This window comes from Sardina pilchardus, chromosome 2 (genome assembly GCF_963854185.1).
Source record: "Sardina pilchardus chromosome 2, fSarPil1.1, whole genome shotgun sequence".
Lineage (NCBI taxonomy): Eukaryota > Metazoa > Chordata > Actinopteri > Clupeiformes > Clupeidae > Sardina > Sardina pilchardus.
In genome coordinates this window covers 37,369,630-37,386,117 of record NC_084995.1, presented here as the reverse complement: position 1 = coordinate 37,386,117, position 16,488 = coordinate 37,369,630, and the positions used below count along the sequence as shown (strand labels likewise).

Here is a 16,488-nt window from a genome sequence, read left to right as displayed (position 1 = left end):
GACATCAAACCAAGGAACGAACACAAGTTTACCCGACTGCTGTTCCCGCTCTTCATTCTTGTGAAGTTTCTTCTACTGTTTCTCATGCCCTGAAGGGTATTTCCATTTATGTACTGTATGCTATGACATGAGACACTGCCGCTATAACTGTATAGGCCTACTTGTCCTTAGCGCCACTCAGAGGGAGACAGGGAGGGGGGCCTTGATTAACTTGCGGGGCTCTACGCAATTTACGTAGTGTGCATATAGGGCAATCCAGCCCTGTAAAGCACTTTGAATGACCCACGTCGGAAATGTGCTATATAAATAAACTTGACTTGACTTGACTTGACGTGACTTGAGCTGTGAAGAAGTTGTCTGAGGTTGCTGAAAATAGTGAGCTACCCCCGAGTGGCTGTGGTGAGCCCCTCTGGCTCACACTCAAATGCACTAGTGCGGCATGTCCGCCCAGACATGCCCATGTATTTGAAGGTTATAAGATTAGTGCGCACGTTTTACAAGATTTTACATAATTAGATCAATGTTGCTGCCATATGTCTTGTGTAGCCTGTGGATACAATGCAGCAGGGTGAATCAAATAAGTCGCATAAACACATAAAGGGATTTGCCAAAGCGTGAAAGTGGAGAGGTCACTTTTCTCATCTTCAGACTGTCTGTCTCTCAACTCGCTCTCTGGAAACATGAATTTGTGTGTGCTTTACTTCTGCCATCTAGTGTTCATGTTGGGAAGCAATGACAACAGTGACCCTTAAAATGACATTTGAATTAATTTGACTCATCAGATATATGATTTTTTGGGCCCTCACCGTTGACTTCAAGGCAGCGCTGTCTGGAAGACACTAGGGGTTAGCTAAGGGCTAGGGTTAGAGTTGAGATTGGTTAGGTGCCTTGAAGTCAACCATGGCAGCGCTGCCTTTAAGTGGACGACGAGGGCCCAAAAGACCATCATCCGACGCCTCAGATAAAAGGTGTGGCACGGAGGTGGGTAACTTCACACAGGACGCCAGCAGACACAGACGTCCATGTAGGCCTACTTTTCGCCACTGCATTTACAGCCTGCATAGAACCTGATCAATATCTAGCAAAAATGCTGCATTTTATTGTTATTCTAATCACACAGTCTGAGACACTCTATGAAGTAATGAAGTAATATTTGATATTTTGTTGCTTACAGAGCTGTGTCCTGTTGTGTGGGCTGTGATCATTGTTGTGTGGGGCAAGTTAATTTCCTGTTCTGGGAAGACATTCAGACATACTCGAGTGGTGGCCATAGCCTACTGATGAAATTGGATGGAGGCTCAGGATTACAGCACATTTTCTGAAGGTGGGTTCACGCAAGGGTCATTTGTTGATGAAATGCGCCACATGAGCTTGGACATTTGTCTTTGGACATAAAATTGGTTGGAGGTGCAGTGTTTCAGTAAAACTGGCATGGTGCCATATTGTGATTAAATCTTTCCAGCCTCCACTTTGCTGTTGTGTGTGACAGAATTAGGTTGGGCCATTATGTTTTTGGTATGATTTCCTGTTTTCACATGTGGAGTTATGTATGTCCTCCTATATTATAATATTTATGTTCTTCCTATGCTCTCTACTTGATATATGGCTCCATCTGCTGGCGAAACATTATAACAAGATTTTGCTCTCTCATGGTATGGTGTAGGTTTTCTATCAGGTGTTATGTCAAAGCGGAGTTGCCAATAATCCAAACTTTATTCAAATAATACAAATGACGATGTTTTAAAGTTTTCTGTTTCAAACAATTAAGCTGACTATCAACTGTATTGCTATGGTGTAAATGCAGAATAAAGAACTGGCTAACAGTGGTGGGGCTTCAGCATCATGTTTGTTCTTTGTGGATTATTACAGTCAACAAAACAACAGTGAAAGCCTTTTTTTACATTTGTTTATTTTTCTGATGTCACATGAAATAATGAACATGTACTGTATATTTTATACAGTTACTTATTTGGTTTGAACAGGTGTGTGGAATTACAAAAAAACAACAACTGGAAGTTAACTAATGTAGGGGGAGACCTTGCACATGAGTTAACAGAGGACTTGCACGTACGCCAAAGGATCATATAAAAAGGGAAGCATGTTTGTCTTCAGCCAATTCCAAGGTGTCTTGATCATCTGCAGACTAAAGAGGAGCACCATAAGTCATATTTCTTTGAAAGCAAAGCTAATATACGCTATATGCTTCTAAGCATACATTATGGTGATACTGTATAGTCTTGCCTTACCTTTTTAGCTAGCCATGATGTGCTTTACGAAAGCTGCAAGGCAAACGCAAGACAAAATGAATTAGATCAGAAGGAGAAAAAGTCTGAGGACTGAGATACGTAAATGTCACAAAACCCTCAGCATTCTGTCCATTTAGAAAAGGTGGTAACACTTTACTTGACGGGTTCATTCATAACACATTCATAACAGCTGTCACAAACTGCACATGAAGCATTCATGTCTGATTCATGAAACATGACTCAACATTCATACCAACACTTTCATGAATATGGAAGAAAAAACGACCAACAATCTAGTAATCCATGTACAGGATATTATGAATCCTCTCCAGCGTTTGTAAACATCTCATGAATATTTTATGAAGTCTACTTCAAATGTCACTTTACTATATGAGTTGTGAAGTACTCATCATACTGGGAAGTGAAGTACTGACCAGTGGATCTCTGAATGGTTGAACGTTCTTGTTTTATATACCGTATCTATATTCAGTCATTGGTGTAGACAACATTCATGAAAGGGTTGGTATGAATGTTGAGTCATGTTTCAAGAAACAGTCATAAATGCTTTATGTGCAGTTCATGACACCTGTTATGAATGCGTTATGAACGAACCCGTCAAGTAAAGTGTTACCGAAAAGGTTATCAGTTATCACCTAACCTAGATGTCTCGTCCATGAGCAGTGAATGTGTTTTTACATGTAAACTAATATGGCTTACGTGCCATATCAATATTATATTCTATATATATTACATCCATATTATTAATTTAGCGGATGCTTTTAACCAAAGCGACTTACAAAAATGAGGATTAGCACTGGACATAGCAGAGGAGACTAGAGGTTGTGTGTGCTTGTCCTGTGTGTTGCCCTTACCCTCATAATTGATGCAGCCGTATAGGTTGTGTGTGCTGGTGCTGTGTGTTGCCCTTACCCTCATAATTGATGCAGCCGTTGGAGTCCTCTTGTCCTGCCATCAGCTGCTCTACCTCCTCCTCCTTCATCTTCTCACCTGTTACACAAAGACACATGCACACACACACACACACACACACAGACACACCCATGCACACACGCACACACACGCACACACACACACATGCACACACACACACACACACACACACACACACACACGCACACAAATAGGGATGTATATCATTAGCAAATCCATCAGACCCCTCTGCACTCTAATGACAGGCAGTCAGTCCACTGACACATGCTGATGGGAGTGGCTCCCCACTGTGCACATTTAACACTGAAGTTAATTAAGTTCACCGGAATGTGCACCGGGCACTTCGTTCAGTTTGCTGCTTATTTTTTTATTTTTTATTTTTTTCAATAAACACTTCATCTCTAAGACACATCCCGTAATGGCTAGAATATGAATGAGATGTCCACTAACACACACACACACACACACACACACACACACACACACACACACACACACACACACACACACACACACACACACACACACACACACACAAACACACACACAAACACACACACACACACACACACACACACACACACACACACACACACACACACACACACACACACACACCCAAACCTTGCAGGCAGAAGTGACAACCTCTAGTGCAGGTTAACCCCTCTAGTGCAGATACACAGCCCTGCTCTGTCGTTCGCAGTGAGAGGATCAGCAAGTTTGCTTTACACGAAGACTTTGGGCTCTTGAATTCTAATGTGGCTGATCAGGCTCAGCATTGGAACATGCAATCGAACATCTCAGTCTCGCTAATTCTCAGTAAGAGAAGATTCTACTCCGGAGGCACAGCCAGAGGGGATTACTCAAGATGAAGCAATCCCCCCCCCCCCCCCCCAACACACACACACACACACACACACACACACATACCCACCCCCAACTGAGATGGCCAAATCCCTCTGATAATTATGTTCATGAGTGAAATGGCAGCTAGTGAGCTAAACTGAGTTAAACCGGACAGCACACAGATAGCGTGGGCATATGCTGTGATGTGCCGCTGGCCAGCTTACCCAGTGTTGCCAGCACGTGTCTGAGCTCAGCGCCCATGACGGTGCCGTTGCCCTCTTTGTCGAACACCCTCAGACCCTCAACGAAGTCCTCAAATGTGCCGCGGTCCTTGGCCTTGCAGATGTGCTGGTGCATGGGCAGGAACTGGTCGAAGTCCAGCATCTTGGTCTGCATGTCTGTCAGTGGCATATAATCACAGATATGTACGTTGCTCATATCAGCCTATCTCATCTTCCATAGCTTACAAAGGCAGCATGACACCACCGTAGTAGAATGGAAGAATATCATTGTTGCCAACTACCGGTGTGTGACTCTCTTGTGCAGTTTGGAGCAGAGGAACACGAAGCATTATTTTTCTATCATCACACAACCGCAGTACATGCCATTAAACTGTAACGGAGCCAATTCTGCACGGCTCCGTGGAGCTAATATAGGGCCAACTGAATCCGGTCCAAACCGGTGGCTATGCGTGGGGAGCTCACCATCAGGCTTGGGCTTTCCCAGGACATGCATGACCTCGGCGTTGGTGGGGTTCTGCCCCAGGGCCCGGATCAGATCTCCGCACTGGGCAAATGTGATTTTCATCTCATTGAGTGGCGTTCTGTCGAACAACTGGAACGCATCCTTGAAATCTGAAATTGAGAGAGAGCGAGAGAGTGAGAGAAAGAGAGAAAGAGGTGGGGGGGGGTTAGAATCAGAGAGGGAGAGAGAGAAGGGGGATTGCATTGTTCATATGCTGCGTTCATCCTAGTCTCCTTGTCTCTCCCAGAGGTTCCCCAGCCTGCCTGTTGATTACACAGTGAAATGCCACCTCCATGGAGCCTCGGCACAGCAGCATGGGTGAGAATGAGAAGGAGACAGACGGCCTTTGGAAGCCTCACAGCTCGGCTTCTCGTCTCTCTTTCAAAAATCTGTTTTCATTATCTTAAATCGCAATCCGAGACAGTGCCATACCACCAAGGGAAAGAAATTCATTACTGAGGTCTAGTGTCTTCAAGTGCAGCTAAGAAAACGTTTCTGAAGCTATGTGGTTGGATGGATACTATCTAGATCGTCAAGATGTTTCAGTGAAGGTTTTTTTACTACACTAAAGTCATACATATTCCCACCTCTTTAATAATCTAATTTCTAAAATAAAAGAAACAGACCATCCATGGACCTTTGAAAGTCCATATTTGTAAAACAGACAATGAAATGTATCATATTCCTTAACCACTTCTGACCTCCTGTTTGAACTGAAAGTAAGTATGTTCCCCTTTCACAAATATGTGCATCGCTCTCAACCTGGCTCTGGCCCTGAAAGCTCTCATTAAAAAGGCTTTATCCATCAGATACAGAGTCACCCACATTTATTGACATCTCCAGAGCATTGAGAACAATGAGGAAAAATCCATTCAATGTTGAAGGGAAGGCAATTTATTCTAAGGAGAATAGAAATCCTCATGAAGAAATATATTTCTTAATAAATAATAAATACAAAACCCCATCAGAATGCTATTTTTTTTAAAGGTCTTTCACCTCATCTTTACCAGGGGTGCCAATATATGTGGGGACACTGTATGTCAAAACAAGTCAAGGAAACATCCAGAGCAATCACATGCAGTCATGGCAACACGGGTAAGTTCAAGTGGTATGTGTGTGTGTTTGAGTAGTGCACAGGCAATTTAGTGTCTCTGCCCTGCTAAGTGAAGATGTGACCCCTTTTTTGTCCAGTCCCAAGGGCATCTCAGTGGATATAAGACATCCTGTTTGTGCGTAGGGCTCAGAAATGTGAGTTCTCTCATTCCATGCAAATATATCATGCACTTCAATAAGATTATTTTATTTGTTTATTCTTATTTTGATATAATAAGACAGAGGAGTTCTACTTTATTGTGAATATTATAATATGTATAAACATAACCTGATGTTAAAATAAATATATAGCTTACCCTCAATCTGCTCAGGTGTGAATTCAATCTGCAACAAGACAAAACATAATTAGGTATCAGATGACACACACACACACACACACACACACACACACACAGATAGAGATACACACACAGGCTTAACCAAATCCAAAAATAGCCAATTTCTATCTGACTAACATCATACACGTGGAAATGCTTAGATGCCTTGGTTCCTGACCTGCGTGTCTGTGTGTGTGACCCTGGAGTATGTGTGTGTGTGCGTGTAAGAGGGGTGGTCTGGTTGTGTGGCACTCGTGCAGTTGTCCTCACACATCGGCGAGTCCTTAGGGCTCAGGTTACACACAGCTAATTCACACGGACTGACTTGTGGCGGGCCACAGGCGCTTTCTGGGTGACCTTCAGTCAAGCAGCCCATTCACACTCCCCGTCAAACTCGGTTGGGCAAGAGCCCCCCCAAACTAACACCAGCTCTCTGTTATTGTATCACGCGCTGCTCAGGTCAGGGATGTGCCTGTCACCAACGATTAAGTAACCCCTGCGAAAGCAGTTAAGGAGCAACGGCCTGTTTTTTTTTTTAAAAGCTAATCTCTTAGACTGCTGAAGATAAAACATGCTGTCAAAAGTAAAGGGAGCCCTTCTAAATCATAGCAACATACTCTGTGATTTTCCTGTTTTCTTTGTATTGATTTACACTTTGTGAGATAGCTAAAAATTAAAGTTAAGCAGAGGCAAACCTTCAGTCGCTGGGAGAAATGAAACCCTTCTTTGAAGAGTCTTAACTGATTTGCTACGTGGCTGCAAACCCCATGATTAACAAAGAAAGAAAGAGGACTCCATAAACTTTACCCCCTCCCCAACAAGGACATCCACAGGTCAATCAAAACATTGTATTTTCTTCCCTTTTTTTCCAAATGAAATCAACTGTTACTATGCTACACTGGATAAAAACACATCTACACTGGATCAAAACACATTTTGCCTATTGATGAGAGAGTAGAAGTCTATATGCTATAGATATATTTAGACACCCAGTAATGTATAATATGAGGGGGAAAAAGTCTGTTTCAGCAGTTTTTCTTCAGCTAGCAGTTCCGTGAGTGGGTGGTCCTCTAAGGAACTGCATAATGAAAATCACATTGTGTGGCTTTAACCTCAGAGCACTGGAATAGCTATGGCGGCTTCCTAACCCAAGGAAAATTCCAGACCATGGAAAAGGGGGAAAGACAGGGGAAAAAATACCACCACGAGAATATCTTTTGTTGCGCTGGCCCCCAGAAACATGAACCATGTGGCATACCTTTCTGGCCCTAACCATTAAACAAAACATTAATTTTGAGGAAAAATCATATCAGATAGAATAGCGTTATGAAAACATCAGTGGCTGCTTGAAGTATTCCAATATGGTTCTAATTAGCCTGGCCTTACCATGGTAAAATGCAGAAATGTAAGAATATCTCTCCCTGTCTGGATGGAATTGCTCAGTCCGTGTGAGGGTTTTCAGTTCTGCACTCTCGGCTTCTATGGTTAGCAGCGTGCACTGATTGAGTTGCAACACATGGTGTCTCTGATGTTCCTTCAAAAACAAGTCTAACACCAACCCTAATGGGCCATGTCCACCCCTCGACAACAGTAGCAACAATAGAACTGCCAGGCCACTGCCAGTGACCTTTTCATCAAACAGAAGCAATGCGACTCTAAGATAAAAAATACATTTTGCAGAGAGCAAAGGCTTTCTACTCGACTTCTTATGGCATGACAGCAGAAAACACAAGCCCTCATTCTCAGAAGAAAATAAACAAAGAAATGAATTATTTTCCTCAACAGACGAGTCTGTAAGAGCCTATGATATATCGCTCCCTCTGATCTTGCTACTCTGTCCACCTGCGGCTGTATAGGGACACAGACTGGAACCAGTGATGGCCGATACCTGCACTTCTGCGGGGTTAAACTCGGGCTCCTTGGGGATCTCGGGCTCTGGGGGCTTGGGGGCGGCTGGTTTGGGCTCTTCCTTCTCCTTCTTCTTGGGTGCCATGGCGATGCGTGGAGAGGAACTACGGAGGGTGGGAGAGGCTGGACACTGCCAAGGGCTCGGGCTGGCTCTGGGTGAAGGTGTGCCGCAGGCTCGTGCGGCCCTTTATCATCGCCCGCACAGGTGCCGTCCCACCCACCCACCCCCGCACCACCCGGGCAGCCTCTGCCCTGCCAGCAACAATGGGAGGCCTATAAAAGGGCATGCTCTTTGTGTCTATTTGAGACCGAGGCTCCCCGGCACACTCAGGAGGAACACAGTGTCGGGATGGGCGGCTAATATGGGTAGAAATCCAGTGCCAGGGTCACTGGCAAACTCAATCATTCAGCACCTACCAGACATGACAATCATACCCATTAAAACCACAAGGTACTCCATCCTGTCTGTCTGATCCAGCAGCTCTCCCCGCGAGAGCTCAGAGGTTTAAGGGATACTGTATGAAGGGCAAACGTCCAGACTTTTCAATTGATTCAGGACTAGTGTTTTCATTACTGTATATATCATTATCACATGACTTTATATTATATAAGCAGCGTTATGACTAATGATAGCTACTGAATGGAAAAAAAAGTTGATTAGCTTTGCTATACCTTTTCAACGCTCAAGCTTCCACATTAATATTCTCTGTGCAGGTTTCCTGCGGCTCGTGTGTGTACTCTGTAGCAGAGGAGATAGTCTCCCTGAGGCTCATGCTGCACACCCACTAATTGCCTTCATAAAACACTTTCCTCATCAATACATTATCACTTGGTGAAGCACAGTGGCATGCTTAATCCATATCTTTGTATTGCTGGGGCCACCTGTTGTAGAAACTTTGGCTTGTGCTGGTCATTGTTGGATTAATCTCGGAGGTATGTTCATAATTAATTAATAAACTTTCATGAACTCTGAGTCCTCCACACTCGGACTGCTGATGATGCATGCGTTGTAGATGGATGCAACCTAAAAAAGAAAAATAGCGTAAAAGAGCGTTTTGAACGGGAGAAATTGATTCATTTCCATTAGGCCTACACATGATCGATTTATTGCACAGATTGAAGAGGGCTATTGATTTAAAAATAGACATCTGTGTTTTCACATTGACAGAAAAACAATAAGACAGAAGAGGTAATTGACTGAGAAAACAATGGTCTTGTATGGCTAAGAATATGCTTCACACCAAGCAGGCCATGAGGAGGCTACTCCTGATGGCATGAGGAATTGGGCCATAGTTTAGTGTTTTGTCAAGAGTAACAGGTGCAATTCATACATGTTTCCCACAGCTGCATTTTCTTTGCAAACTCCCTCAGATTGAATTTCATGGTACGGCCCTTGGAAATGACTGATAGTAAATGACAGCCCTTTAGCAGTCCTGAGCAAAAAGGAACTTGGAATCAGTCTAATTAATAATGTCAGTACCTTCCTTCCATGTAAAATCCATAACTTTTAGATTCATGTAGACACGCGGGAAAAACTCTGGATGACATGCATCGATACCCAAATCCAACGTAGGTCTACCCAGCAGTACCAAAACCCAAAGCACCCAGCAAAAACAAAACCAACCATTTGATAAATTATAAGATGTGTAAGGTATGACGGCTGACACACAGTATGGTAATAATTTATGTATGCTATTTTTGTCAGATGTCCAGTGAAATAAATTTTGTCTACATACGGCTGTGTTATGACAAGTGTTGTTGAGATTGAATAACACATCAAGTTATGCTTTCACTGGCTGTCTTCCTTATATGTGAAATATAACGAGACGTAACACAGCTCTCATAAACAAGACGCTACAGGCGTACTCCCAATAGGGTCCAAGCCGGCGAACACATTCATCAAAATCAGGCCTCTCGGTGCTGCACTGAAGCGGTTCACAGACGTCTTGAAGAGTTTGATGGAGAGTGTGGTGGCGGCCATGTCACATACTATGACCTGCTTGGGTCCGTAGGTCACTGCTCGGGTCACTAAAGAAAGTTGTTGGCTGACCCGGCGCCACCCTAGGCTGTGACCTGGGCTATGAACTTTATCCAGGCCGGGTGTCCCATTACTATGGTATCACTTTCAGCAGCACTATGTCAGGCTTGCAACACCACACTGCAGCAAAATTGAGGTGCAGCCATTTCAGTACCAGTACTTTTGACTGACTTTTTTCTTTTCTATTGATCTGCTATGATCGCCACATGGATGCTTTGGGCCAGAGTCTCTCTTCACTGCGTTTGCCGTTTAGCGTAACGTCCCTCTGTGGCCAGTGTTGACAGAGAAGGAGACGTCGGTCGTCTCTGTGTCATCCAGCTCCAGTGGTCACTCTTGAGATTACAGTGCCAAGTGATGAAGTGATGTTTGCAGCTGCAGAAGGGACACGGCTGGAGGTACCCTGCGCATCTGCGCATCTGATGGTCTGGCAGTGGAGAGTGGCAGGGAGTAGCCACGAGAGTTCATTTTGGACCCAGACACGAAAGGTGGGCACGGTGGTATCAGTCATGAAAGTGGCCGACACAAACACAGCTGCAGCTGAATACGGCTGTTGCTGCCACGAAAACACCCGTCTAGAAGCCTGATGTGGATGCCTTGTAATTCAGTGGGATGGGTTACTGCCATCTCCTTTAGCCATCCAGTCCACAGTGACACCTGCACGGCGAACACGTTGCTGTCTGCTGTCTGTCTGTGTGCCACTACTCCTTGTGCGAACATCCATGGATCAAGTGAGGATAGAGGCCCCAGCTCCCGTCAGGAGGGGCATGATCCTCACGCATGAGTCCTGGAGACGGGCCACACTGAGCCCCCCCCCGAGCCCCCCACCCCTGAGGAACACCACACACTTGTTTCACTAGCGGGCAACAACACCTTAGCGACCACCAACCAACACGAGAGAGACAAACAGAGGCCAAGGCACCAGCGACAGGTGCCCAGGGTGGATAATCCCTGGGTGCAGGCAGGATGCTCGCTCTCTGGGTGAGAGTGATTCTCTCCCATGGGGTTGGCGGCATATCAACCTGGCTTTGGGATCATCCCTATTGCACCTTGTAAAGGGCTGCGATGCAACTCTGTATCAGTCGAGTTGAGCTGGCGGACATCATCCGTCCGTGTGCTGAGCTCTAGCGTAAGCGTTCATCACAGCCTCTATAGGACAAAGTGGGTGATGCGATGTCACTGATCACCTTACAGTCAATGTAACTGAGGCCTTTTTGAAGCCTACAGAATTACCCTGATCTGAGCAAACTTCATCATCAGTGGATCAGCACAGTATTCTTTTAATTACTAACTCCAGCAGCTGGTGAAAACCTTGCAGTCTGTGAAAGTAGAATGACCCAGAGTGTTTCATGCCCCTAAATGATAAAGCATGAGAATTAAATAGATGAATAGCTATCAGCGCAGAGCTGGCGCGATGACCGTGTGGAGTGGTGATTATGCTGGGAATCTGAGGCCGTAATTCTCTCAGTTGAAGAATGTTTCATACAAATCACAATGAAAGATGGGGGCCGCAATAATTATACATTCAGATCTACCAGGTAGAGTCCTCTCCAAACCCTGGAGTTTTTGCTGCAGTCTGTTTCTAATGTCTGAGTCAATTTCCTCAGTCATTGTGAACAAAATGAGACACCATTACATGTCACTCACATGAGGGGATCTAACGGCCAGTAAGATACCGTTTGAGGTGTTACTCCCCCAGGGTCTGTGGCAAGGACAAAAGACTTGTAATCTTCCCCCAGAATATCACACCCACGGTTACCCTATCAAGAAACAAATGGAAAAAAAACATAAGTGCCAGGCAGCCAGGGTATATATGGCTCAGGCCTTGCATAACAAATGCACTGTACAAAGACTATATCAGGTGATTGGCATTGAATACTCCATCAGAAATATCTGTGCCGTGAGCTCCCGAAAGGGAGGCTCGTAAACCATGCACAACCTGCCCAGTTTGCTATTTTGGAGCCCGCCTGTTGTTCACTTGCTATGTGCAAGGCGGGGCAGTGGGGCTGATTTACAATGCCAATTGTTGTTAGCCCTTTCAAGTGACCTTCACAGCCAAACACAGCTGAGAGACTGGGACTCAGTGGACAATTTACACTGGCTGGATCAAGTGGGTGGCCACCTAATTGAACTCTGAATCCTGCAGGGCTTTGTGTCTAATTACAACTCAATTCTTACTCGTGAAGCTGTCAAGATTTGTGCCAAATGAGACATTATCGTTTAATTCTATTGCTAAGAAGTCCTATAGCCAAACAAAAAAAATCTAGCTGGGAGAGTGAGGTAGTTGTTCGTCAGAACTGAAAAGGTTATGTTGTATATGACTTCTGAGGTATATTAAAATATTGTCAGAATTATATAGTTAAGTGAGTGACAAAAATATACAGAATTCACTGCCTTAAAAACACTGTGCCATCACTGAACACAAAATATACGTTATGAGTTTTTTTATTGCAACTCTTTCACTTTATCCTAACTACTGTAGGTTAGGGTAGCCTACAAGAGCGTCACATTCCTCACATTGTTTCAAGCAGAGGAAAGTAGGGTGACCTTGACCATTCAACAACCCTCACAGTGATTTAACCCTGTCTGGCTTCATGGTTGTCCGTCAAGTTTCCTTACATTTAGAAATACTGCAACCAGCTGTTGTAAGGATTTATGCGAGAACTCTGGTCTAAGAACAATTTAGGATATTGTTAACAAGTGTAAATCTTTGTACTTTTATACTTATGAAGTTCAAATCTCCACTGTGCCCCAGTGTTTAAATTTCATTATTCTTTCTTGACATGGCAGTGATTGTTCCTGCCACAATTAAGTGAGCAATTAGGCTAATTAGTGAAGTCACTTGAAAAAGTGTTTTATTCTCTTTAAACACGCGCCACATATTACATTTAAACACATGCCATCTACCTATCTATCCCAGATAAACATGAACTTGAAATCTTTGAGCAAATGTGAATTAAAGGCACAAAATAAAGTTGGTGTGAGTGTTATCTGTGTGTACATTGGATTTAGACGACCGTCACATTTCTATTTTTAGCTCTTTCCAATTTAGTTTTAGCAGCAGGAGTGCCATGAACAAAGTCACAGTCAACCTGCCTGTGTTTCTATGTAATACGTCAACTAAACATTAGTCATACCTTATGTCTATCACTTGAAAAATGAGCATATTCCTTATTGGCTGTGTACCAAAGAGGGTTAAAGCTGAGCAATCAACGATCTTTGGTTATACCAAAGTTCCACAATTAACGTTAGCTAGTTAGTTAGCTAAAGGATTGCATTGCAGGCTATGCTAACTTTAAGTCTTAGCTATGAGCTAAATTTGTCCTCTACACTGGGGTATTAGAAGCAAATTATGTTGGCAAAGTATAGTTTTGGGATGAGTCAGTAACATATTTTTTTCATAACTTTTGACTGAATGCCCTGTGAATCAATAACTAGATGAAATGTGACTGTTAGCTGTCTTTCCCATTGGAATCAAAGATAAGATGCAAGCTTAGGGGCATGGTTCAGAGAAACTTCATTGTATGATGAAACACCCGTTGTTATTGGTTAAAAGGAACTCCAATGATTTTAAACTTCAGACAAGTGTCCATCCACCAGGAAGAAAATGGTTGGCAATGGATCTAGGCCAGACTCTTTGCCGAAGAGAAGCATTGTGAAACGTAGTCAAGTGTATCGTTAATGAGGCTTGTAGAGGGTCCCTACATTCTTCATCTGATCACAGATATCTTGTTAGAAGAAGCCTAGCCTGGCATAGCCCTCCGTAAGATTCCGCTGCATTCCATCCGGACCAATCAGTGAACGGGGGGAGGCGGGTGTTAACAATGACGTCGAGCATATGCACGTTGTAGTCTGTCACAACCAAACGTTAGCGATTGTGTAACATCAGGCCCAATTGTTTCAAACTTCAACAGAGTTCACGCCTCCTGCCTGAAATTGATTCTGAATGGAGTAGGTCCAGAGGGTTTGGGGACCAGGCTAGAAGAAGCCTATACAAGTCGATTACCAAATGCAGCACAAGGTAGGCTACTGTTGGAGAGTTTGGTAATCAACTTGTATGGACTTGTCTGAGGCTGAAATAATAGGAAGGTATATAACTGACTGTATATTTTATACCTTTTTGTTGCACTTACAATGCATAGATGTGTAATGATTTTTAGACAAGTCAAAAGAGTGATTTACTAACGTACTTACTTATGACTATGATTTACTTACTTATGACTAATGTAATGAAGATGCTCCTTAAGGTTATGCTTTAATGCTATTTGGTTATGCATATTGCAGTCTTACTCAAAATGGCAGTGATTCCCCCAAGAGAGGTCCCCAAGGAATGTTTACACTCCCCTGCTGAAAAAAACAGCCTGACCAGCTAAAGGTGGTTTGCTGGTTGACCAGCTTGTTAACCAGCTTATTTGACCACCCTATGATGGTTAACCAGCTAGACCAGCAAAACTCTCGCGAAAACATACCTTCAGCTGGTTTACCTAGCTTATTCAGCTGGTTTTGATTGTCGTACCACCTTAAGCTGGTCATTTTAGTTGGTGTTGCTGGTCTACATTGCTGGTTTTTACTGGCTATGCCAGCTTATGTTGGTCATTCTAGAAAACCAGCTTGACCATCTTTGTCAAGCTTGACAGGCTGGTCACCAGCATGACCATCTGAAACCAGTTGTATCCCAAACAACAGACTGGTCACATCAGCACGACCAGCTTCCTCAGATGGTCACGCCAGCATGTCTAGCTGTGGCCTAACCAGCTACACCAGCAAAGACCAGCAATAGCTGGAAGAAAACCAGCAAAGACCAGCTTAAACCAGCTAAAACCAGCTAACAGCCTAAGCTGGTTTCTTGCTGTTTTTTTCAGCAAGGTCATTATCATCCAAAAAGTGTCCCTACGTTGTTGTTAGACCCGAGTTGTCCTTTTAAGATAGCATGCACTAGTTTGGTTATGATGCAAGGTTTCTTATTGCATGGGTTACGTATGATTTAAGGAAGCACTTGATTTTCTCGGAAAAGCCGAGAGAGACACACGTCAAGGACACATTTAGTAAAATGACGAACAACAGGCAGTCAATACCCATTCTTTCATTGTGTAAATTGTTCCCTGAATACTTTCCTCCAACATTACAGTAAACAGAGCAATTACTGAGCAAAATGAATGTAAGGAATTCTACGTAAAAGAGACGTGAGACCATTTGATAAAGTCTTGCTCTTCTTGTGTCTACTGAGTCTTTCTATTCTTTGTTAATTACACAGCAGCATCTGTGCATGCAGCAAAATCAAAGCATACATCTACTCACCCCATCCTTTTTTGTACTCTGAAAGCATTACTGTTGTCTCATTCAAACTTGAGTCAATGAAAACATTTAACAAAATCCAGAAAACTACTTCTGGTTCACTGGGAGACTATTAACCTATTCATATCAGCATAGCTCCAGCTTAATCAGTTTGTCACATACATTCTATGAGTGGTGATTTATCCATGGTACACTAAGTCTGGATAGAGGCTCATATCATGGTTTCCCTGTTGTTTATTAAGAAGGAGATGCACTGTTTTCTACTGTGAATAAGCCATGATACAGCCCAGACTTTGTTGATGCTCCGCCGTAATTGCTGCATGATTATAACTGGAAATTACAAATGAGTTTCACTCAAACATGTGTCAATAAGATTTTACCTGGCTAATTGAAATGTGAAAAACAGCACTTTGAGATGCTTGACCAGAACAAACCATCGTTCAGGGTCTGTTATTTAAGATTTCTGTCTGGACCAAAACAGCTTGGTTGGTCCTCACTGCTAATAGGGTGACACCATTCCCTTCCATTGTGGCAAGTTCCACACTTCAGACTGGAGCTGTGTAAGTGTGATACACTCAGTAAACTCGCATGAGATCCCAGGGCCATTGGGGAGCTGAGGCTTTATGGCGGTGTGCTAAATTTACTGCTGTGTCATTTCAGGTGGAAAGAGTGTCACCTACTGGCCCATCCAAACCTCTCCACACTTGGTCAACATAGCACCTAGAACAAAAATCTGTAATGCAATTTTAGATAGGATTCATCACTTTGTGTGTGTGTGTGTGTGTGTGTGTGTTTGTGTTTATTTGTGTGTGTGTGTGTGTGTGTGTGTGTGTGTGTGTGTGTGTGTGTGTGTGTGTGTGTGTGTGTGTGTGTGTGTGTGTGTGTGTGTGTGTCTGTGTGTGTGTGTGTGTGTGTGTGGGTGGGTGTCGGTGTCGGTGTGTGCACATGATAAAGAAACTGCAGCTACAGTATTACTGAAATGTATGTTAATTCGTTCAGGAGATGCGGCAGCTGAAGATTGCCCCTGTGTCAA

General features: G+C 43.6%; 1 protein-coding gene across 1 annotated transcript; it reads right to left on the bottom strand.

Moving 5' to 3' along the window:
- Positions 1-1,889: 1,889 nt before the first annotated feature.
- On the bottom strand, positions 1,890-8,294 carry myl13 (myosin, light chain 13). Its single transcript, XM_062529782.1, has 7 exons — positions 8,106-8,294; positions 6,197-6,224; positions 4,748-4,897; positions 4,268-4,441; positions 3,177-3,254; positions 2,247-2,279; positions 1,890-2,143 (listed from the first exon to the last, which is right to left on the bottom strand). Exons 1-6 carry the CDS (start codon positions 8,208-8,210, stop codon positions 2,251-2,253), a joined length of 564 nt encoding a protein of 187 aa, XP_062385766.1. The 5' UTR covers positions 8,211-8,294; the 3' UTR covers positions 1,890-2,143; positions 2,247-2,250.
- Positions 8,295-16,488: the final 8,194 nt, after the last annotated feature.